Here is a 22366-nt window from a genome sequence, read left to right as displayed (position 1 = left end):
ATGGGAGTCTGGTCAAGAGAAGAGAGTCAACGGCAGAAGGCCGGGAAGAGGACAACAAGGGTGTGTGTCTGTGATTCGTCCGCTTATCCCCACATCCGTCTCTCCATGGCCCCCATGTGTATGAGTCTCTTGCCTGCCTGTGTCCCCTAGGGGAGTCATCAGGACTTCCGGAGCCTTCAAGCAAAGTTCCAGGCCTCTCAGCCGGAGACTGGCGACCTCCCCAAAAAGCCCCCGAAGCCTGAGTTCCACAAACTCCTCAAAAAGTTCCCACAGCCAGAGCTAGGCGAGCACCCCAAGAAGCCCCCACAGCCTGAGTTCACTGACCTGCCCAAAAAGCCCCCCAAACTTGAGTTCAGTGAACTCTCCAAGAAGTTCCTGCAGCCGGAGGCCACGCCACTTCCCAGGAAGCCTGAGGTCCCTGAGGCCCCCTCTCAGAAGACCCCGCAGCAGCCTGAGCTCAGCAACACCCCCAGGTCCCCCGTGGAGCCCAAGTTCAGTACTCTTCCCAAGAAGCCCCCGCAGGCTGAGTTCTGTGGGCTCCCCAGAAAGCCCCCGCAGCCTCAGGCTGGTGGCCTCCCTAAGAAGCCCCTGCCCCAGCCCGAGTCCAGTGAGGTCCCTCCAGTGCCCCTTTTAAAGCCCGAATTTGGTGAGCCCCACCCCCACTCCTCAGAGCCTAACTTCAGTACTCTTCCCAAGAAGCCCCCGCAGCCTGAGTTCTGTGAGCTCCCCAGAAAGCCCCCGCAGCCTCAGGTCGGTGGCCTCCCTAAGAAGCCTCTGCCGCAGCCCGAGTCCAGTGACATCCCTCCAGTGCCCCTTTCAAAGCTGGAATCTGGTGAGCCCCGCCCCCACTCCTCACAGCCCGACTTCAGTACATTTCCCAGAAAGATCGCCCGGCCTCAGCTGAATGACCTCCCCAAGAAGCCCCTGCCACCTGAGTTTGGTGACCTCACCAGGACGTCCTCGGAGCCAGAGGTCAGTGTGGTTCCCAAGAAGTCACGCCAGTGTGAGTTCAAGGCGCTCTCCAAGAAGCCCCCACAGCCCGAGCCCGCCAGCCTCTCGAGGACGTCCTCAGAGCCAGAGTTCAAGGTGCTCCCCTCAAAGTTTCTGCAGCCCGAGTGTCGGGGGTCCCCCCACAAGTTCTCACAGCCAGAGCCCGGTTCTCTGCCCAGGAACCTCCCAAGAAAGCCCCTGCTCCCTGGCTCCTTCTCAGAGAGTTCGCTGCCCTCTGCTGTGGTGGGCTCCAGCCCCCGGGTCCCGCTCAGCCCAGGGTTTGGGGCACGGCAGCAGAGATCAGGAGCCCTCGCTCAGAGTGCTGGTTCCAGGCTGGGTCTCAGACCTGGTCACCTGCCCCGGCGGAGGCCTCTACCCCCGGCCAGCAGCCTGGGCCCTCCCCCAGCCAAGCCCCCACTGCCCCCAGGCCCCAGGGATATCCAGAGCTTCCGGAGAGCTGCGGTGGCAGACACAGGTGGGTGTGGATGGCCCAGGTAGAAAGCAGGGGCGGGGAGGTCGACACTCCCCGGCCTACCCGCGTCCCCACATCCCATCTCATCTCTGCGCAGCTCTGCCCAGGACCTCCTCTTCTGCTGGCCTCCACTTCATCCCACAGTGAGCATGGGGAGTCAGGGAGCACAGGCATGGGTCACGGGGCTGAAATAGGCCCTCACTCATGTCAGGTATCCCTGCAGGGACCCAGATGAGGTGTACGATGATGTCGAGCCCACATACCACTCTGGACCCGGCCCCAGGAGCAGAGGTGACAGAGTGGGACACTCAGCCAGACAGTCTGCTGAAGCATCCGAGGAGGGGGAACAGTCATCACAGGGGCCTTTTCTGTGTTGCTAGTTCCAGGCCCCATGACAACCCATATGCCTGAGGGATTGAAGCAGAGCTAGGGGAGAAAAAAAAGAGAGAAAGGGGTCAGAGAGGTCATGGCAGCTCCTGGTGGAGGAACAGGAAGGACAGCCAGAGGCCAGCAGCCTGACCACAGTGCGGCCAAGCCAAGGGTTGTGTCCCAGGGTGGTGGCCGTAGACATGTAGAACAGGGGAAGAATCCAATAGAGGGGCATTTTCCTGGTTTAGTGCTTAAGACCCTGAACTCCCAACACGGAGCACGGGTTTCATCCCTGTTCCAGGAATAAGATCCTGCAAGCAGCATGGCCAAAAACAAAACCAAAACGGGCGAGGATGTAATGGTGTATCACCAGGGACATAGCAGCAAGCTCAGGATAGGGATGAGGCTTAAATGTTGAGCCTGCACCTGGGTGTCAAGTGGAGGTGACCCTGAGTAAGGAAGAGGTGTCAGGAGATCCACAGTACTGGAGGTGCCTGAGGGGAAGGGCTTGGGCCTGAACTCAAGAGGGAGGGGGCTGGAGCCAGGATGTGGCCAGACCCTCCAGATTCATGTGCTCTGGGTGTCCAAGGCCCCTTTTGTCTGTCTTCCATGCCCCTGCTCCTGTAGGAAGGCCAGGCAGGCCCAGCTCAGGGAAGAGGCATTCACCGACCTCATGTGAGAAATGCACCCCATCTCCCCACCAGCACTTAATGGAATGTGCACTGTGCCCCTGCCCCATTTTACACAAGTGGAAGCTTGAGACATGACTTGCCCCAGCTCACAGCCAGCACATGGGAGCCTCTGCCCCCAGGCTGCTTCCTGCCCTTATCTCCGGAGGCTCTCCTGCCAGGGAACCTCTTGTCAGATACCTGAGGGGTCCCCAGCTGCTGCCCCTCCTCACCAGCCCAGCCCCCAGCGCCTGCTGCCTCTATGGCTGTGACTCCTTCCTGGGCCCTGCTGCTTCTCCTGGGCTTGCTTTCCCCAGGGGCTGCTTGCAACACCCCTGTGAGCACAGAGCTTCCTGACAGGGCCCCTCTTGCTTCCGCTCTAGTGAGGCTCTGTGGCTCGGGTCTGGAGGGGGCCGCCGCTCCTAGGGATGTGGACGCGGGGAGCAAGCACCTCTGAACGCTCCACCTCCAGCAGGCACAAGCGCACCCTTTTCTGTTTCCCCAACCCCAAGTAGACCAGACGCATCCTTAGCTTAGCTCACTGTCCCCCATCCTGTGCCAGTCATTCTCCAAGACTCTGACCCAGCACCACACACTTGCCCAGCTCTCCCTCTCGAGGGGCGGGGGGCGGCGGTGGGTGCTCACAGCGGTGCAGACTGTCCCAAAGGCTGCTCTGCCCCTTTCCAGTCTGTCCCCAACCTGAGGAACTCTGAGTGCCTCCCTCCCACCCTCTGCCTCACTCGGAGCAGTGGCAGCCCACTGCACAGACAGGGAGCTCTTCGAGGGTCAGGAGCTGAGGGTAGCCCGCTCAGGATCTCACTGCCCAGGGTGCCGGGGCCACAGGGCGCCAGGGTCTGCCCTGCTTGGCTGCACCCCGGGCTGTGTGCTTAGGCTGCGGGAGGTGTATAGGAGCCCTGGGATGAAGTCAGGACTGCTTCCAGCTGGGTGACCATCTCCAGCCCGGGTGGCCTCTGGGTGTGACTGTCACTTCAGCACCAGGCTGAGGCTGGAGGCAAAAAGTGTCTGGGGAGGGAAGAGTGCACCATGCAGATATGCAGCCCCCTCCCCACCCCAGCAGCTTGATGGCGTTGGGGGCCTGGTGGTCTGGAATGCCCAGGGTGGCACTTCAAGTCATTCAGAGAGGACTGAAAAAAAAAGCTCGGGGCTGCAGGTTCTAGATCCTTCACTCATCCGGTGTTCCTGAGGCTCTCACTGTAAGCAGACCCTCGGCCAGCAGTGCCCTCACCTAAAAAGCTGGTCATCTGGGAGACCCCTTCCAGTCCAGTCTCCTCATCAGCCAGACCAGGCAAGAACCCCAGCCCGACACAGCCCCTTCTCAGAGGCAGGCTTTGTTTGCTTTGAGGAAACACTTTTCTTGGCCTTCTTTTTTGACCCATACCTCATCAGAATTCCCCAAACCTACATGCTGTAGGAGGGAGGGGTGAAACCATCTTAAAAGCTGACAGAGAAGCCCTGCCTCTACCATTTAATAGCTTGGTGGCCTTGGGCAGGCTGCCTTACCTCTCTGGCCCTTGCTACCTCCTCAGCAGGCAACTTGGGATGACAGCCATCAGGAAAGTTGAAAGAAGGGACTTCCCTGCTGGTTCAGCGGCTAAGACTTCACATTCCCAGTGCAGGGGGCATGGGTTTGATCCCTGGTCAGGCAATTAGATCCCACATACTGCAACTAAGACCCAGCGCAGCCAAATACATTTTTTAAAGAAAAGAAAGTTGAAAGAAATGGTTAATGGTTTCTGCCGTGCCTGGCCTGTGGCAGGAGTTAGGAAAATGGAAGGCAATCTACTATGAGAGGCCTGGGCAGCAGAGGGTGAGGAGGAGACCCAAGTCCTGAAAACTGACCAGGAGAACATCAGGCCACCAGAGCCAGAGGCCCACACTCAATGGCCCTGCTCTAACTCGGCGCTCTGACTGTCCCAGATGAAGTGTTGCCGGCTCAGCAGTACCCGTCGAGGCCACCTCAAGACCCAGAGCTCAGGTACCAGAGGGAGGTGGGCAGGGTGGGGCTGAGCTGGGGAGAACAATAAAGGGGGTCCCTGAGAAGCATAAGCACCTAATTCCTTGGTGGGGGGGTGCTCAGGAGGGAGAAGGTGCCCCTCCAGCCACTGCAGGTGCCGCCCACGGACCTGAAGTCCCTGAAGCAGCTCCGGAAGGCAGAGAAAGCTGAGCGGGAGTTTCGGAAGAAGTTCAAGGTGTGAATGAAGAGTCCTGGGAGGGCTGGGCTCGGCCCCAGGTGGCCACCGCCCCACACGGGGTTCTGAGGGCAGCAGGGCAAGCGGCAGCTCTTGTGTCCCCCTCCCCAGTTTGAGGGGGAGATTGTGGTTCAGACGAGGATGATGATTGACCCCAATGCCAAGACCCGCCGTGGGGGCGGCAAGCACCTGGGGATCCGGCGTGGGGAGATCCTGGAGGTGATTGAGTTCACCAGCAAGGAGGAGATGCTGTGCCGGGACACCAAGGGCAAGTGTGAGTCACCAGTGGAGGGCAGCCTGGGAAGGCAGACCACCCCAAGGAGGGAAGAGACCTCACCCACCCACCCCTGCTCTCTTCACAGATGGCTACGTGCCAAGAACAGCTCTACTGCCCCTGTGAGTGCCAGTGCTGATTGGGGGCAGGGGGTGGGGGGTGTGTGACAATGGGGCAAGGTGACCCTGGCCGACCCAACTGTGCTCTCCACCAGGGAAACGGAGGTGTATGATGATGTCGCTGCCTGGGGTATGTAGATGCTCTGCGTGGATGGGACAGGTGGGGCGAGGTCCTCTGCCACTCCTCCAGGGGCTACTGGCTACCTGCTCGCGGGGAAAGGGTCACTGAAAGTCACCTTTCTTGGCAGATCCTTTGGACAGCCAACCACTGTCCTAGGGACAGTAAGGCCCGCAGGTGTGGGGATGAATGGACAGCCCATCAGTCCAATCACCTGCTAATAAGGAGCCCTGGACCCCAGCGGTTGCCTCTGTCTGGCCACGCCCACAGACCACATAAAGTCCCTCTTTTAAAGTGACTCCTGTGTCTTGTCTTTTCTTTCCCTCCTAACGAGCACACACAGTGGAGCCATGATCAAATACTTGGGGGAAATCTGTGAGGTCAGGTCTCCTCACCACTCAAGGATAAAGGCCAGAAGGGAAAAAGGGGGGCAGCGGAAGGTGGCAAGGGAGGGGACCACTTGCTAGAAGCTGAGCTGAGGGCCCCTCTGATGGCACCAGGTCAGCTGCGGTCAGCAAGGAGAGGGAGATGCTTGGGGGCCCTCCATGTCCAGCACGACAAGCAGCTGCTGCAGCTCCTCACAGGCAATAGCCCAAGTAGCCGTCACACTGTGGGGAGAATGTGACCCAGTTGTGACCAAGTACAGTATCAAATTCAGCCTAAACCTCTGACAGGGCAGAATATGCTCAGAAACGTACACTCTCCTTGGTCTGTTTTAGCAAAGAAAAGCTGCTATGGACTGAAGTTTGTGTTCTGGCTGTCAAAAACAAATTCCTAAATTGAAAACCTACCCCTCTATGTGACGGCACAAGCAGGCAGGAGGTCCGGAGGCAAAGGCCCCATGGATGGGATTCGTGCCCTGTGAAAGAGGCTTGGGGACTTCCTGGTTGTCCAGTGGTTAGGACAATGTACTTCCATGGCCAAGGGCCTGGGTTCAGTCCCCATCCCATTCGGGGAACTGAAGACCCACAAGCCGCATGGCACAGCCAAATAAACTATTGTTTTAAACATCTGAGAAAATTCCCTCGATGACTCCCGCCACATGAGGTTACAGCTAGAAAGTGTCACCCATGAACTAGGACCAGGACCTCACCAAGCCCTGGATCTGCCAGCACCTTGACAGGACCGCCCACCCTCCAGGACTGAGAGAAACAAATGCTCTTTTCAGCAGCTGGGGCAGACTGGGACAAAGTCAAACTGGAAATGGGCCCCTTGCAGGACCTGTGCCCCACAGAACCACTGCACTGGGGAGACAGGATGGTTCTGGCAGCCAAGTGCACCATCACCGGCACTGGGAGACTCAGGCCCACTCAGGACTCTGTTTCCATAAAGAGATTTTTCTCAAGAGGCTGGGGCCAGTGGCCTCTCACCTCAAGGGTCCACACAGCTCCAAGGGCAGAAAGGAGACTGACTGGCTTTGGTCCCTCAACCTCGGGTGGTTACCCCACAACACACACACAAAAGCAAGCAGCTTTCAGGAACTGGTATTTATTATCAAAGTCATATTCGATGTCAACAAGATGCCACAACTACAAAAAAAATTGCGCACATTGCAATCTCAATGCAAACAGTCAAATGGAACCCCAGTCATTAAAAAAGTAATTCAAATTACCCCAAAAAGCAACTGAATTTTTTAAACATCTTTATACATCCAGCCAACAAATTAAAATGGTTAACAAGAAAAAATACAAATTCAGAGGTCTGGTATCGATGTTTAAAAAAGGCAACTGCTTAAGCATTTCTATCGATTCGAACATCAATCTCTCGGCCACTCAGCTTCATCCCATTCATCATCCGGCAGGCTCTCTCAGCCACCTCTGGCGACTCAAACTTAACCACACCGCACCCCTTGGACTTCCCATTCTCCATCTTGATGTCGGCATACAGCACGTGGCCTGGGCACAGGGAGGGAAGAAGAGACCACAACTCATCAGGCAAACCCAGAGCTCAGGCTCAGTCTGGGCTCCACTCAGTCCAGATCACCTGTTGGATTTCGGTTGACAGAGTCAAAAGGGAGAGCGGCCCCTGCGCCTGATGCAAGAATGCTCAGAACACGCGGCTGGAACCCGGTTACCATGGCCCTCCACCACACTGCCATTCTTCTGCCCATGGGACAACAATCTGACTCATGATAAGCAGTCCTGAATGTATACCTTCATGCTCAAGAGTTATAAAAAAAAATACACTGTGTGAAGCCAAATTTATAGGTAAATTTCACAGAGGCTTCACTTTTAATACACTGTTCCTCTGTGTTTACAAGGCCATCGCCAATACCATGGACACTTCTGTACTGTCCAAATACAAGCTTTGTCATCATTAACAAGCAGGTTATACATATTCCTTCAACCTCTGGTTAAGCATCCTGGTTATGTGTCAAGCACTGTGGAAAACAATCTACAAGGGAAGAGCTACAGAAACGCAGGGCCAAGAACACAAGTGTAGCGGTGCTGGCCCGCACAACACTAGGGCCATGAACTCTGCTTAAGAGAAGGTCAAGCCCTGGAGGGCTTCTCACAGGCAAGTTCTAAAACAGCTTGGGCAGACACTAAGTGGTACAGGGCTTGTAGTTTTGGATTTCTCTTGCCAACAGAGGGACAGACACCTCCAGGCCTGGGGGGGGAAGTGGCATGATCTACTTGACTTTTCCACTACAATCTGTGAACTGAGGAGTAGGCAGAGAGGGCAAGAAGGCAGGCTATGGCTCAATAACTGACCCAAGTGAAGAACCAGGACAGGCTGCAACAGTGGTGAAATCTGAGTTAGTGCGGCAAAAGGAAATGAGAAAACATTGAGGAAGCCTTGATCCAGAGAGTTAGCCAGGCCTCTGGCTTAAGGCTGGGGCTCCCAACTTGCCATGGTTCAAAGAACAGAAGTAGTGGGGGTGAGGGGCAGGGCCTCACCCAGAGACAACCGAACTTCCTTTTGGCCACAAAGCAAGCCTTCAAGTGGCTGCCCAGTTTGCCAGGAAACCACAGTGCACACAAACTAACACCTGCCCTGAGCCCGTGAATCCTCACCCATGCCTGCTGGGCGAGTGCTCTCTGAGACACAAACCCATGGTGCGGTTGTGGAAGGCACCCTTGTCTCAGATGTACTTAATTTTATCGAGCTTTGTCACTTAGAAGCCATGTGATATCAGCAATGTGACTTTGCCTGACTCTGTAAATTGAGGACAATGCCCACCTCTTTTCAAAAACCGGAAAAGGCAAACAGCAAAGATGAAATGAGAACAGGGGTGAGAAGTGTCTGACACATAACAGGAAACTCAGTAATTGGCTTGAGTGTTTGCACAGGCAGAAAAATGGCAAGTCCCATCTGTCCTCTATAGAGTCATGGAAGGTGTCTACAAGACAAGGATGGGAGCCTTGACACAAGCCACAACACAAGGAAGCACTTAGGAAGCCTCTCAAATACTTACCGCATTCATTGAACTTGTCTTTTAGCATCTTCCATGTAAAATCAAATGGGAGCTGAGGGTGGAGAAAAGGGGAACTGGTGAGTGATGCAACCAAATCCTAATGCAGAAACCTAAAGTGTCTCAGGATGCCTTTAAAACCTCTCATTACACAGATACTGGCTGACCTTCACACTGCAATGATCAGCAGAAAACAAGTCTGTCTGGGTGAGGTCCTGAACTAGCACAGCAAGTTCATTCCGTTATCTGCGGCAACTTCACACAGGGAACAGGACGCACAGCTGCCCGTAGTGAAGAGCCCACAGAACCACCGCACAGTGGCTAAAAGTGGTCCATCTGGTGAAGGTAATTCAGATATAGCCTTCTCCCCACTCTGAATTGTCATGCCAGGTATTTAGCAGCTCATCAAGCTGAGAGTTAAATAAAAAACCCTCAAGCTCTCCAGATCACGGTCTTCTCTACCTAGTAGTCAGAGAAGCCCAGGATTTCACAAAACCCACTATTTCTGCTGCACAAGTGTCGTAAGCTCCCATGTTCCCATCTCATTCTACTGACACCAAGCCTTGGGGACAAAGGCAAGGTGGCCTTGCATGCTAAGCTCTCCTTCTGAGGCCATCCCCTCTCACTGCAACCTGCCACCCTCGGTCCTGCTGACCTCTGCCTCCCTCTTCCCCATGTGCACAGGGCCGAGATGTTCCTGAAGAGCCACTTACATTTCTCACAAATATCTGGCAGGCCTTCCTGGCCACCCCAGGGGCATGGCCTCCAGCTCCACCAAAGGAACCCGCGAAACTTCCTCCAAAGTTGCCACGCTCCATCTCGATGGCACGGTCAAAGCTGGCACCGCCACCGCCACCCATGGCCAGGCCCATGCGCTCAATGCCAGCGCCCAGGGCGGGGCCCATGGCAGGACCCATGCGCTCTAGACTGTTGGCGCCCATGCGCTCCAGGCCCATACGCTCGAGACTGTTGGCGCCCATGCGCTCCAGGCCCATGCGCTCCAGGTTGTTGGCGCCCATGCGCTCCAGGCCGGTGGCCATGCGATCCATCACGGGGCCCATGCGCTCCAGGCCTGCCCCCATGCCTGCGGGCACCATGCGCTCCATGCCCAGGCCCATGCGCTCAATGGCAGGGCCCATGCGCTCCACACCAGAGCCCATGCGCTCGATGGTCTGGCCCACACGGTCAATGGGCGCGGCCATTCGCTCGAGGCCAAAGCCCATGCCGGCACCCATGCGCTCCACGCCAGAGCCGATGCGCTCCATGGTCTGGCCCATGCGCTCGATGCTGGAGGCCATATGGTCGAGGCCCAGGGGGCCCATGCGCTCGATGCCGGAGCCCATGCGCTCGACGGAGCCCATGCGGTCCATGACCAGGCCCATGCGCTCAATCTCGGAGCCCACACGATCCATGCCATGGCCCAGGCCTGCGCCCATGCGTTCCATGCCGGCCCCCCCGATGCGGTCAATGCCGGGGCCCATTCTCTCAATTCCAGGGACACTGCCTCCACCTCCACCTACAACAGAGACACAGAACAGGTGTATATCAGAGGCTTGAGGACCTTTGTGCACATTGTGCCTGGAGGGCTCCCTGGGTGCAAAGGCCTGGGCACTTTACAAGCTCAACCATGGTTCAGCAATAATTTATCATAGATAACCCTCAAATGTTGGCAACTGCTAAAGCTGGGTAGTGAGTACATCATTCTTCCTACTTCGGTGCCACAGCTAATTTCCACAGAAAAATTTGAAAGGGGAGAAACCCACCCGAGGACTTTTATCAACAATGTCCTTCACATCACTTTGAGGGTGCTGATACTTGGGACAAGCTTTGTGAGCAACGGATATCAATTCCTGAGAACTCTGCAGTCTCCCCACCACCAGACATTATAGGGGTGGGGGACAGAAGCCCCACCCTCAGCTGGTCACCCAACCAGCTTACATGGAGTATAAATAGTGACAATTAGGATTGCTCACAAGCTCTATCATCCCCCAACCTGTCCTTTACAATGCCCTGCTGGTAACCAGTTTGGCTGCATGTCCTTAGCACCTCCACAGCATAAAGAAGTTATTACACAGCCATGCAATCAGAAAGAGACAAAGAAAACCAAAATCAACACTAATACAGACCCCTACGTATCAATGAACACAGCCAGCCACTTCCAATGAACCTCACTCTGTCTGTCAGGGAAGCCGTCACCCGACTGTGCCATGTGTAACTCTGCCAGCTTTGAAGGAAAAAGCTGATGGCACTGCAGAGAAGATTCTGGAAATGGCCTGGGATCAGTCCCTCACTGCCATGGTTCATGGTTCAGCTGGACACTGAACCGTGCCAGGTCAGCAGGGCACAGGGACCCTGTGATACCTGCAGTGGGTCTGCTCCATCACCAAGGCACCACCCACCAAGTTTTTCCACATGGAAAGCCCAAGGGTTCTGCTCCTTCAAGTTTCACCACCACCACCACCGGCCTCTGAAAAATGAGCAGCTGGGCACTCAGCCTGCCATTACTGAATCTAGTAGCCAAGGCCAGGATGCAAATCAAGAAGAGGAAAGATTCTTTGATTCTCTAACTGACCAAGGCCATGACCTTGCACAAGTCATGCCACTTCTCGGTGACTCTTTCCTTCACTGAGTAACAACACACCAAGTGGCGAAATATAAACATAATTTTAAGTATATTAAACTTTCAGAGCCAAAATATCTCAGAAACTATAAAAATGTAACAAGTCTAGAGAGGGTGGAGAGCATACCCAAACGATTATCAAAAATGAGTGTGACACTCTAGATGCTAAGAGCAGCAGAGAACTAGGAAGAAACAGTACCCACATGGAATTCTAGAATCGGCCCACCACAGAGTAACTCCAGCAAGTGGAGTTAGCAAGGACATGCCAAGATGCTCAGAGCCATAAGAAAAAAAAAAAAAAAACTAAAAATTTTCTGAAATAACTACATATAGTTTTAGGTACCCGTCAAAAAAGGTATACTCATGGAAGAATATATTTCAAAATATTTATAGCATTCATCAGTGGGCAGTGAGATTTCAGATATTAACGTTCTTCATAATTTTCTGAATTGGAGTACATGTATACAGTCCATTTGTTATGATTAGGTGGTGTACATTTTTATAATCAGGTTAAGATATTTACTTTTAGCAATTTGCAATTTTACACCACTAGAAACAAGAAAACTCCCAAATTACATGGACATTCTGACAATGGCTAAAGTGTACACATTAACTCACTTACTTTACAGACCAACCCTATGAGGTAGGTACCATGATAGCCCCATTTTACAGCATGAAAAACAGTTCAGTAACTTGCCAAGCGTCACACAGCTAAGAGAAGGCAGAGCTGGTTCCCCACCCCAGGCAGCCTATTTTTGAGCCCATGCTTTCAGCACTACACTCTACTACCCCCAGTAACACAAACCTATTCTAAACATCAAAACATCAAAACTAAGCGTTTCCTACCTCCTCCCTGCTTTGCAATGATCTCTCCTCTCTTCAGGGCATTACTTAGGATTTCTAAGGAAATCAGGAAGAAAAAAAAATTAGCCAAATTCCTCTATGGAAATAGAAATTTATCACAGATTCCAGAGCAGGACGACTACTATTTAAAAAAGGAAAGGGGGAGGGGTTGAGAAACACACACACAGACAAGGTCATTTTACTGGGAAGCTGCAAGAGTCCTGACGATGGGTCAGATGGCAGGGCCCATGGAGCTCCAGGCCCAGGCCCGCTTGGGAGGGCCTCTGGAAAGGCACCCGTGAGCTGAACTCGGTAAGTCACAGCAGGAACAGGGGGCGGCCAGCAGCTCAGTTTTCTAAAGCCGGTCCAGACCCTCAGGACTCGCAGACTGAAGAGCGCACTCACCTGCCCATTTCCAGTCAACCCCTCACAGGTACCCTTCAACCAACTGCTGTAGCTACAATGAGAGCCCAAACCATAAAAACCAGCAGTAACCTGTGCAGTGCTCGAAGTTCGTCCCAGTCCACAAGCCAGGCCAGGCAAGGCGGCAGCCAAGTGAGCCCACCAGCCCTGCCTGGAGGGAGCTACATGTGATGGCGACCAAGTGACGGGCGCCACCGCAGGCGAACAAACCCCAATATGCTCAGCTGTCCAAAACAGCAATACTGCTGCTTGCTTGCTGGTGGTTCAGAAAAACCTATTTTAAGCTAGTGTTACCGTTTCAGTTTCTTCTGGGTCTTTCATTATCTACGAGAGACCTGTCCCCACCCTCTCGCTGGTCTTGAAGAGTGCTAAGCAACATGGACAACAGCTCATACTGTGACCATGACCAGGAGGAGACTGAACCCTCGCCCTGCAGCTGTTTCGAGTGTTACCTGCTAAAGGAAGGGGGTGGGCAGGTACACCAAGAAACAGACCTCCCACCTGCGAGCAAGACTGGGGCTTACTCTTGCCTGACGCCTAGGAGCCTGCTCTGCAGGCCCAGGCCTGTGGTTTAGTTCCTATAATAGCACATGGATCAAACCATTCCCTGCAAAAGACTTCGCAATCGGCCCACTACTGATTTGAAGAGAAAGACCCAATTATTTTCACAAAGGGCATTCACAGGCCTCTCTGCTCTCTCAATTTTAATCTGTTCTTCCCATCCAAGGTAGACCAACACCTCCAAGCCTCTACAACTGACTCTAGCAGCCCTCTCTGTGGGCATGGACCCTTCTACCATGCTGAAACCCAGCACTCCAGCGTACCCTGCAGTTCCTGCATCATCTTCCTGCACCCCCACCACTTCTACCAGTCAACTAGAGTGGTGCTTTTACAAATCCTAACAGAGAAAACAAGAGTCTTTGTGTGGTGCTCAGATGGTTGCCAAGAGCCCAGGAGCCAGCATCTCCACGGCTCCCTCAATTAGGTCACTTCTCCGAGTCGACCTTTGGCGCTGCCCTGAGCCACTCTCAGCATTACTCCTAGGTGACAGCACACCCTTCAAGGTCAAGGATCCATCTACGTCCCTGCAGTACCAAGTACAGCTGTCTGCACAGAAAGGCAGAGATCTACTGCCTTGACAGAAAGCAAGGGACACCGAATGGCACTAAAATGACCCGTCGAGTAAGCCACACAGAAACAAAAGGCCAGGAACTGAATCTGAAAAACAACCCAGGCAACTTCCCTGAAAACCTGACTTCAAAATTTGATTTGTTACAAAGACCGTTCTGCTAACTTGGGTCTCATCCTAAGAAGCAAGAGAACAAAAGCTCTTTACTGCTCCCATGGCCACCGTGGAAAGCCTTAGGACAAACAGGACGCTGGTCTCAATCAGGGAGAAAGCCCAGAGGAGCAGGAGAGACCGAGGCCAGCAGTGGCCGCTCTGTATTCAGGTCTGGAGAGGACAAGTTTCCTGGCACCACACAAGACAACCTCAGCAGGCCACTCCTTCCTGGGCCACTACAGGACCTGGGGCAAAGCTGACAGCCTCGTCAGAGCTGAGAGGTACCCAGAGCAGCAAAGGATCAAGGCTCAAGAGGAGGAAAAAGTGCCTGAGGGAGCAAAGTCATGTGCCATTTTGTTCTCATCTACAAATTAGTATTTGCAGTCAAACGACAATAACTTAGTTAAGATCCCACCATTCCAAGACACAAAAACTAAGACAGTTATGGCAACAAGAAACTTGTAACTGATCACATGCCCCCAAATTCTAAAGCTCTGGGACAATCTAGAATAAAGCAACAGTCATAACAAGCAAGCCAGGAAAAAGTCTTGACTACCAGTCAATGTCGATGTAAGAAAAGTCACTCAACTTTCCTAACCACGGTCAGGGGGGTAAATGAACCAAAGTTCAACTGGCTACTCTGAAAGAAACAGTTTTTAATAATTCCTGATTTTCATGACATAAACACAGAAGACTGGGTTCCTGGAGACAAGCTGCAGAATGTTGAACCCTGTCTCACTGATGACAAATTTTCTAGGGCCTTCGTAAGTTCTAAGAATACAGCTCAGCTCACACAAACTAGACATCAAGAGCTTACAATTCTCACACCTAGCCCCAGGTGTCCCACACAAAGACAGAGGCTGAGCACTCTGAGGCTAGCACCTAGCAGCCGCCTATCTGCTCAGGATGATGTGCCAGTGAAGATGGGGGAAAGGGGCATGTATGTGGGGGGAAGAGTTATCCACGCTCTAAATCTCCTTTGAGAGAAACAAACTCTAGAGCCCATGAATAGCCAATCTCCTTGTTCCACACTAATTAACAGAGGAGAATTAGGCTGACAAATTCTCAGAAACATCTAAACTCCAAACAGGGGAAGCCTGTTAACTATGGAAAAGTCAAGAATATACTGCTCTGCAAACTAACCAAAACTACATTTAGATGGACCCAATACTCAAAGCCTTCCAACAATAGGAAACTTCCCAGGATCAACAAGAGCTCTTTCACATGCAAGACCAAGCACACCCTCATTCAACTGGAACCCTACAGGCCACTGGACTAAGGAGACTCACACCCCCTCTGAGCCTTGACAATCCTCCCCATGACTAGAGAGCCACAACCTCACATAAACGCAGCAGTCGTAACTCTGCAGCAAGAAAATACCTTATACCAATGTGGAAAAAGCAGCCATTTGAAAAGACTAAAGAATGATAGTGCTGCTGCTGCTATCAATAAAAAATTCAAGGACCAAAAGTTTATATCAGGTCTAGAAAACATACAGTTTTTTAAAAGCCTTCAGAAAAACAGCTGACTTGCCTAAGAACCTCCCAACATCAGGGTGAGCCTGCACCCCTGGGGGGTTGACCCTGCCCACATGAGGTCCATGGGGCCTTCTTACCCACTCCTCTGCCAAGGGGCTCTCCAAAGCTTCGAGACATTCCCATCTGCTTTCTGGCAAAGTCTCTCTCAAATCCTCCACCCATGCCACGCTCCATCTCTGTGGGAAAAAACATCACCCTCGGCCTTTCCAGGAATGCCATTATGTTTTAGACATTAAACCCAAAAACTACAGATACACAACAACTACCAGCAAGTCAGCACGTTTAGTTTTCTACAGAAAACCAGTACTCATCCTCTATTCCTTAAAAAAGCAAGTCACCACAAATGAATCCCTGAAAATACCCTACCTTCAGTCCACTGAGAAGGACTAACTTGCGGTTACATCACAATCACACGGAGGGTGCACTGAGCACCCGCTCCTGCGGTAGCTGGCGTGGGAAGGCTGCAGGAGAGCCTACCCAGGTTACAGACAGCAGCAGCAGCTAGCCACTCTGGGGCGCACCCCCATGCCTGCCTGGCCCAGGGCCTTTACATGTGCTATGATTTCATGGACTCCTCACAACCAGCCTGCACACCTGCATCAGCCTCCACCACTACTGGCCCCAAAGTGAGGCTCAATGACTAAGAAACTCGACTGATGTCACATGCTCCATAAGGAGGGAGGCAAAGGCTGGAACCTAAATCCAACGCAGAAGTCCACGGTCCAGTCACCAGCACAAGAACAGAAAGACAGCTGTGGACAGACAACATAATTGCTCTTCTGATAACTGGAGCAGTTTGATCTATATAATGGGGTTTGGGAACTTCATTCTTCTACACTGACTGCAGGAATACTTATTATTTTTTCACAACGTCTTTTAGAAACAAAGGTCTTAGCTCTTGTGCAGGAAAAACCCTGCCACAGCTGTCACCTGTTTGAGAAACCCTTTCAGGAGTCCTGTCACTCGCTACTTCTTCCCTTGTATATTCCTCTAAAGCAAGACAGAGTGTACATCACACTGTCTCCTTTCCATTTTGAAAGGTCCTTGGAAAATCTGGTTTATTAATTTGCTCCTGAGAAACATGAGCTGTACAGGTGCTATATAATGGACACTTTGTATTGCACAATTATCAAAAATGCAGCTGAACCCCTACACTTTCAATGAAGCAAATGAATGCATTACTATTTATAAACATGGAAGCAGGTCAGCATCATGAATTAATAAGATACAGCAGGTAACAGCAGTGGACTTCAGTCACAATTTGAATCCACCCCACTGAGCGTCACAGGCTGGTGGCTCGCTATCTGCTGGAAATACATCTAACTCAGGCAAGCCTGTGTAATGGTAGGCAGAACAGAAATCCCAGAGTGGTAACGGATGGGAGCTCTGCCGTGCACCTTTAATCCTTATCATAAGCCCATGAAAAAGGCAACATCCCACAACAAACAAGTCATATGCAGGCATTAACGTGTTGGCAAAGGCCTCAGAACTTACTTCCCAACTGTCAACATACTGCAGAGCACAGGGAGCACTATACAAACTCCAAGGTACTCTCCCCAACACAAAAGGAGAGCAAGAGTCAAGAGAAAGAAGTTTCACTGTCAAATACTGCATCAAACCAATCACTGCTTGATATGTGACGATCTTCCCATTTAAAAATGTTGGTATGCATCCTAAGAGTTGCCCTTCACTGGGTGGTTGGCTGGCCCTGAGAATCTCATCTCTAACAGTCTAATGTTGTCAGCACCCGTGACTATAATGGGATGGCATCATCAACTAAACATGAAGAGTTAAACCTGACACATCTTTATCAACTTCTCCAGTGACTGAAACCTTCCTTGGACCCAGCACCCAAGGGCTCTGAAGCCAATTCAACCCAAATCTCAGAACAGCTCCAATGCAGGAAACCTCCAACTCTCTGCTGCAGAGGATGGAGGAAGAGGACTCCGAGTCTGGACCTGGGAACATCCAAGAACACAAGAGCAACAACACATCCTCCACTGTGGCTCTTCAAGACACTCAGCACTTGGCACCTTGAATCACCAGGCTCACAAGCCTAACTGCCGAACTCCACCAGCCAGGTTTCCCAAGATTTAGCCCCCATGGCTCAGCATAGGCCCACCCTCATTTCCATGAACTTCTAAATCATATCACTCCACTCCTCAGACCAACAACCCAAATCTCCCTTTTAATGGTTCATCTGCTCTGAGCAAATACTTCATCAAGCCAGACTTCTCCAATTCTTACTTTTCATTAAAAATCCCATGCACACATGAGCTAAAGACAAGCCTGAAAGTACACTGGAAACACAAACCTCTGTTCCTTCATTTCCTATTATTCTTCCTAAATCTTTTTATCATCATCTGGAACAAAGTACTCCATGAAGAAGAAGGGCAGCTTATTCAACAGGAATCTGTCTTTCCAGTTTGATAGTTACTATCTATCCTAGTATGGTTCTCACTTGCTCTATACAGTCTTCACATGGTATGTTACACAGACCAGCCAAGAAACATTTAAACCCAAATGCTTACATGTATAATAACTCAGTTACTTTGTTGTATAGCAGAAATTAACGAAACATTGTAAATCAACTATACTTCAATTTTAAAAGTTTTAAAAAAACGACAAAAAACCTCAAGCCCCAAATTCTTAATAACTTCTCATTCCACAGAAGTTTGTAAAACAGCAGCATTCCCACAGGTGTGGGTCACAGAGGATTTCAGAAAGACAGACTCTCAAAAGCAGCAAGATCTTCATGGCACTCTATAGCCCTATTTGGGGGAGGGATAGGGTGGGAGGGAGTGGTGTCTATGTTGGAGACAATTCTAAAAGGCAGGATCTCAGATTAAGAGCCAAGCTCTGGCGTCAGACAGCCTGGGTCCACATTCCGTCATTACTAGCCATGTGACCTTAGGCAAGTCACTCTGGGCCTCAATTTCCAATGAAATGGGGATAACAGTACCTACACATCATATGGTTCTTGCAAGGACTAAATGAAATAACAGTGTTATCATTATACTTGACCTAACTATGTCTCAGATGGGAGGCCTGTAAGATTTAAACAGTAGTACACCAAATTTCACATGATATAAATACAAAATTAAACAAATGCTGCATCCACTCCCAATTTGCAGACATCAGAGCAGATGATCAAGCCTCACCCAGTCCAGCACTCCAGGGAAGACAAGTGCTGGAGGCCACAGGAATGCTTTAAAGTTTTTAAAGTTTTATTGGACAATTACTGGGAAGATCTGAAACAGAAAACCTCAAGAGTTTAGTAACTAAGAAAATGAACACTTGCCTACCACTAAATCTAGCTTCTGGAACACAAATTATTTAAGGCAATTCAAAGTTATCAGATTCAGCACAAAAGTGGGAGGGTGAAATCACTTATCAAAAATCAGTCTGCTGCCTAAAGGTCACCTAGAGCCAACAGCCAGCAGAGGGTAGATAGGTACACAGATCTTACCATTTATTCTGCCCATGTTCATCCCAGATCCAAATCGACCCATGTTTTCCATACCACCACCAAAGGGTCCTTCCATGCCTGAAAGAGACATATTTGCATTTTAGCAGCAGCCTAACAAGACTCAAAAGTGAACAGGAATAGAAAATGTTTTCACAAGTTTTACCTAGGGCATGTGCTACCAGAAACTTACCAAGTCTTAAGGGCTTTTGGAGAAAAAAGGCTAGAGCCCTTACTTAAAAATCACTATCTTCAAAAGGCTGATCTGATCCAATCCAGTCAATGAACAGACAAGCAAAGAGAGACCCAGAGAGATGGAGTGACTTGCCCAAGGTCACAGAGCTAGTCAGTGAAAAAGCCAGAACCAAAAGCCAAGTGGCCCAATAGAAGGATCAATGGGTAAAAGTAATCTCTAGACTTAAACTGTTTGGAAACCCAAGTGAAAATTTCATGCAGGGCTTAAGAGAAAAGGAAAAGGGAAGAAAAGAGGGGAAACCATACCTAAAAGTAGTTAAATTCATATTTCATTTGAGTTGTCTTACCTCCCATTTTATTTATTCCAAATCCTATGCCTTCCATTCCCATTCCTTAAAAAGAAAAAGTCAATGCAAACTAAAATTATGTCAAAGCCGTAATGTTTGAACTTAAAAAGCACAAGAAATTCCAAACATCAAAAAATATCCCTGACTCCAAATGTATTTTAATTGTCAAGGGGGGAAAAAAAATGGGGTAGGGGCTCTTTCATTTCAACTGACAAACTAGTACATTCCAAGGAAGCAACTTATGCCTTTAACTAAATAATCATCATGTGACTCAAAATTTGATAGTGTTCACAGAGTTTCACTAAATGACCAAGTTAGACATGAAATGTTAAGTATTAGGAAGAGACTAGGGCACATTCACTTTTTAGAAGCTTACTTCAGGGAACAGAAGTAGATTCAAAAATCTCCTTTAAAGGTAAAATTCTCTAAAAAAAGAGCAGTTCCTAAAAACACTGAGGCTTCCCTCTCCTCAACCCTAGACTTTCCTCTGAGGTGTCAGGTCAGGGGATGTGGTGTTCAGATCAATAAAGCCACCTTAAACTCTTTCATCAGCCCCAGAGCCTAATCTGGGAGGGAGACAAAGGAAAAGCAGAACTGACCGTAGTAGGGTTAAGGGTATCCACCTTGCAATTCAAAGAACTGCAAGCAAAACATAAGTCTGAGGCCATAAAAACGCAGTATATTTAAATTATATATGAATGCCTCACTGCACGAAAACACCAAAAAGTGAAGTTCAAAGTTCATTCTACATGTCAAAACTTTATTCGTTAGCTATTGCTTTTCTTCTTAAACAGGCCTAGGAGAGCTATGTAGTCATGCGACAAGGCCCTCCATATCTTTCTGCATCTGACAATGCCCCTGCCTCAAGAAGCCCTGTAAACACCAGGTGACAGCCCACAGGCCTCTGGGTGATAGACGGTGGCAGTGAGGTGGTCCCAAGATCAGGAATTTCTGTCACTAACTGATAGTGTGACCTTGAGCAAGACCATCTCTCTGGCTTGCCTCCTCTTATCCAAAGGCTTAACTGAGTATCTCAGCTCAGAAGTACTTGTGAGGATAAAATGCAAAGCACAATAGCTTTAGAAAGAAGTATTCACTTGGTAAAAATCCAAAATACTGCCTTAATCAAAACATTAGTTAGTCGCTCAGTCGTGTCTGACTTCTTGTGACCCTCCAGGCTCCTCTGTCCATGGAATTCTTTAGGCAAGAATACTGGAGTGGGTTGCCATTTTCTTCTCCAGGAATCTTCCCGACCCAGGGATCGAACCCATGTCTCCTGCACTGCAGGCGGATTCTTTACCGTCTGAGTCACCAGGGAAGCCCAATTAAAATGAATCACAAATAAATAAGGAAGGAATTAATTTTGTCCCAATATGAGCCTCATTCCACTTGAACTACTCAATGTCCAATCATCCCAAAAATTATTAAGATAACTAACTTCCCCAGAAATCCCCAGTCAAGAGGCACACTGTACTTCTCACCTGCAGGTCCCAGGTTGCCCATTCCAATGCCTTTATTCAAATGGTTGGCATCAATAGGCTGCCCTCCTGGTCCTAACCCCATGCCAATACCACCAAGTCCATCTGAAAGGAAATGAGAAAGTCAGAGTACTGATTCTACTTCCATAGGAAGCCCTGACCCTAAAAGTTAAAAAGACCCTTTGTTTACTGTGTAGTAGCTGTCACACTTGCCCCACCACCCATCTGCTCCACCAAGTCCAGGGCCTAATCCATGATGCAACATTGACACATTTGGGAGCTCTCCCTTTAAAGGCATAAGCTCTCCTAAAACAACAGGGACTAGAATGTGTGATCTATATAAAACGAACACAACTAAAAATCAGTTCACATGAAAACTACAGAGAAGATCTGTGAACAACCACCCACACAGTGACAAGTTGTGAGCCCCTACTTGTTTCCCTGAATAGTGTAATGAGAAATGTTTAATCAGAAAAGGCAACTGGAGACCTCACAAAGCAAGCAGCACACATACGCTCAACCCTCATCTCTCAACCTGGTGACCCAAAGGACTTTTCTCCAGAAAAACAACGTGATAAACCAGCCAATTAACACACTGGACTTGGGCTATTCTCTGACTCTGCTGCAGGTGGTTTGAGTAATGAAGCTAGTGTATCCAAGGAACCCGAAAGCGTCCTAAGCCAAGGATCGTACCCTACCCACAGAATACAGGCTGATCTCAAAACAGCCAACAAGGCCTGAGAGTATACTTGCAATGCTCTGGGTGATCATGGTTGGAGGCTAAGACCGGGTGAGATTTTTAAAAATAGGAACAAAGTTCACTTAAAAAAAAAAACACTGACAAAACAAAACAAAAAACAACAGCTCTCCAATTTTTAATCTGATAAAAACCATGTTCTGAAACTGCACATAAACAGCAGCAAGAGCTCACCAAGGTTACTTACTCCCCAAAGCACTGAAATCAACCCTGAGATTTTCTGGGGAAACCAAAAGCCACAGATAATGGGCTCCCTAGAGCCCAGGGTGCCAGTCTGGCTGCCAAGCAGCCCTCACCCCCTGCTCTAGGCACCAAATCAACAAGAGCCAGCACCCTGTTCCTGGTAATTACCATAAGAGACCACACAGATTATGACAAGGAAATGGGGTCCATCTGTAAATGCTAACTTTCAACAGATAACCCATCTTATATTCGTGAAACATGGACTTCCCCTCAAAAATCTGTCTCTACTATGCTTCTGCAAACAAGAATTAGTATGCTAGTCTAGGCTCCCATTCAATTCAACCTCTGATGACTAAGCGTTAGGCATAAGCCACTGCTCTAGACAGGAGGCGGCCCTGGCCGGCCCTCCTAACACCTCGACCCCACAGCCTCACATGAGGAAAAGTCCTCTCTCAAGAGACACCAGCTAGTCTTGCCCTCTCCCTACCCCCAGTCTGCCTTCCACAGGTCAGCCCTGCATGCCCTGCTGACACACGGCCCCTCATGCTACCACAGTCCCTCCCCTCCACTGCTCCCGTGCTCAGGCTCCCTGCCCTTCT

General features: G+C 50.3%; 2 protein-coding genes across 2 annotated transcripts in view; one reads left to right on the top strand and one right to left on the bottom strand.

Annotated features, from left to right (window-relative positions):
* On the top strand, window positions 1-5379 carry PRAM1 (PML-RARA regulated adaptor molecule 1). The gene is given in 9 exon segments (XM_052642801.1): window positions 1-1465; window positions 1560-1605; window positions 1686-1753; window positions 4438-4495; window positions 4598-4709; window positions 4821-4983; window positions 5072-5105; window positions 5198-5232; window positions 5351-5379. Coding segments are annotated over 9 exon segments (2010 nt in total).
* Window positions 5380-6692: 1313 nt separating this feature from the next.
* Window positions 6693-22366, bottom strand: part of HNRNPM (heterogeneous nuclear ribonucleoprotein M) — a 39751-nt gene continuing 24077 nt past the window's right edge. The window contains exons 10-17 of the mRNA XM_052642587.1: window positions 20831-20932; window positions 19350-19394; window positions 18811-18888; window positions 15419-15517; window positions 12102-12155; window positions 9349-10151; window positions 8639-8690; window positions 6693-7115 (exon numbers count right to left, since the gene is read on the bottom strand). Of these exons, the coding sequence (XP_052498547.1) occupies window positions 6952-7115; window positions 8639-8690; window positions 9349-10151; window positions 12102-12155; window positions 15419-15517; window positions 18811-18888; window positions 19350-19394; window positions 20831-20932 (1397 nt within the window). The 3' untranslated portion in view covers window positions 6693-6951. The remainder of the gene's footprint in view (window positions 7116-8638; window positions 8691-9348; window positions 10152-12101; window positions 12156-15418; window positions 15518-18810; window positions 18889-19349; window positions 19395-20830; window positions 20933-22366) is intronic.

The sequence above is a fragment of the Budorcas taxicolor genome, chromosome 7 (genome assembly GCF_023091745.1).
Source record: "Budorcas taxicolor isolate Tak-1 chromosome 7, Takin1.1, whole genome shotgun sequence".
Classification (NCBI taxonomy): Eukaryota; Metazoa; Chordata; class Mammalia; order Artiodactyla; family Bovidae; genus Budorcas; species Budorcas taxicolor.
Note: the sequence above shows the minus strand (reverse complement) of the source record. Positions and strands in the feature narration are given on the sequence as shown.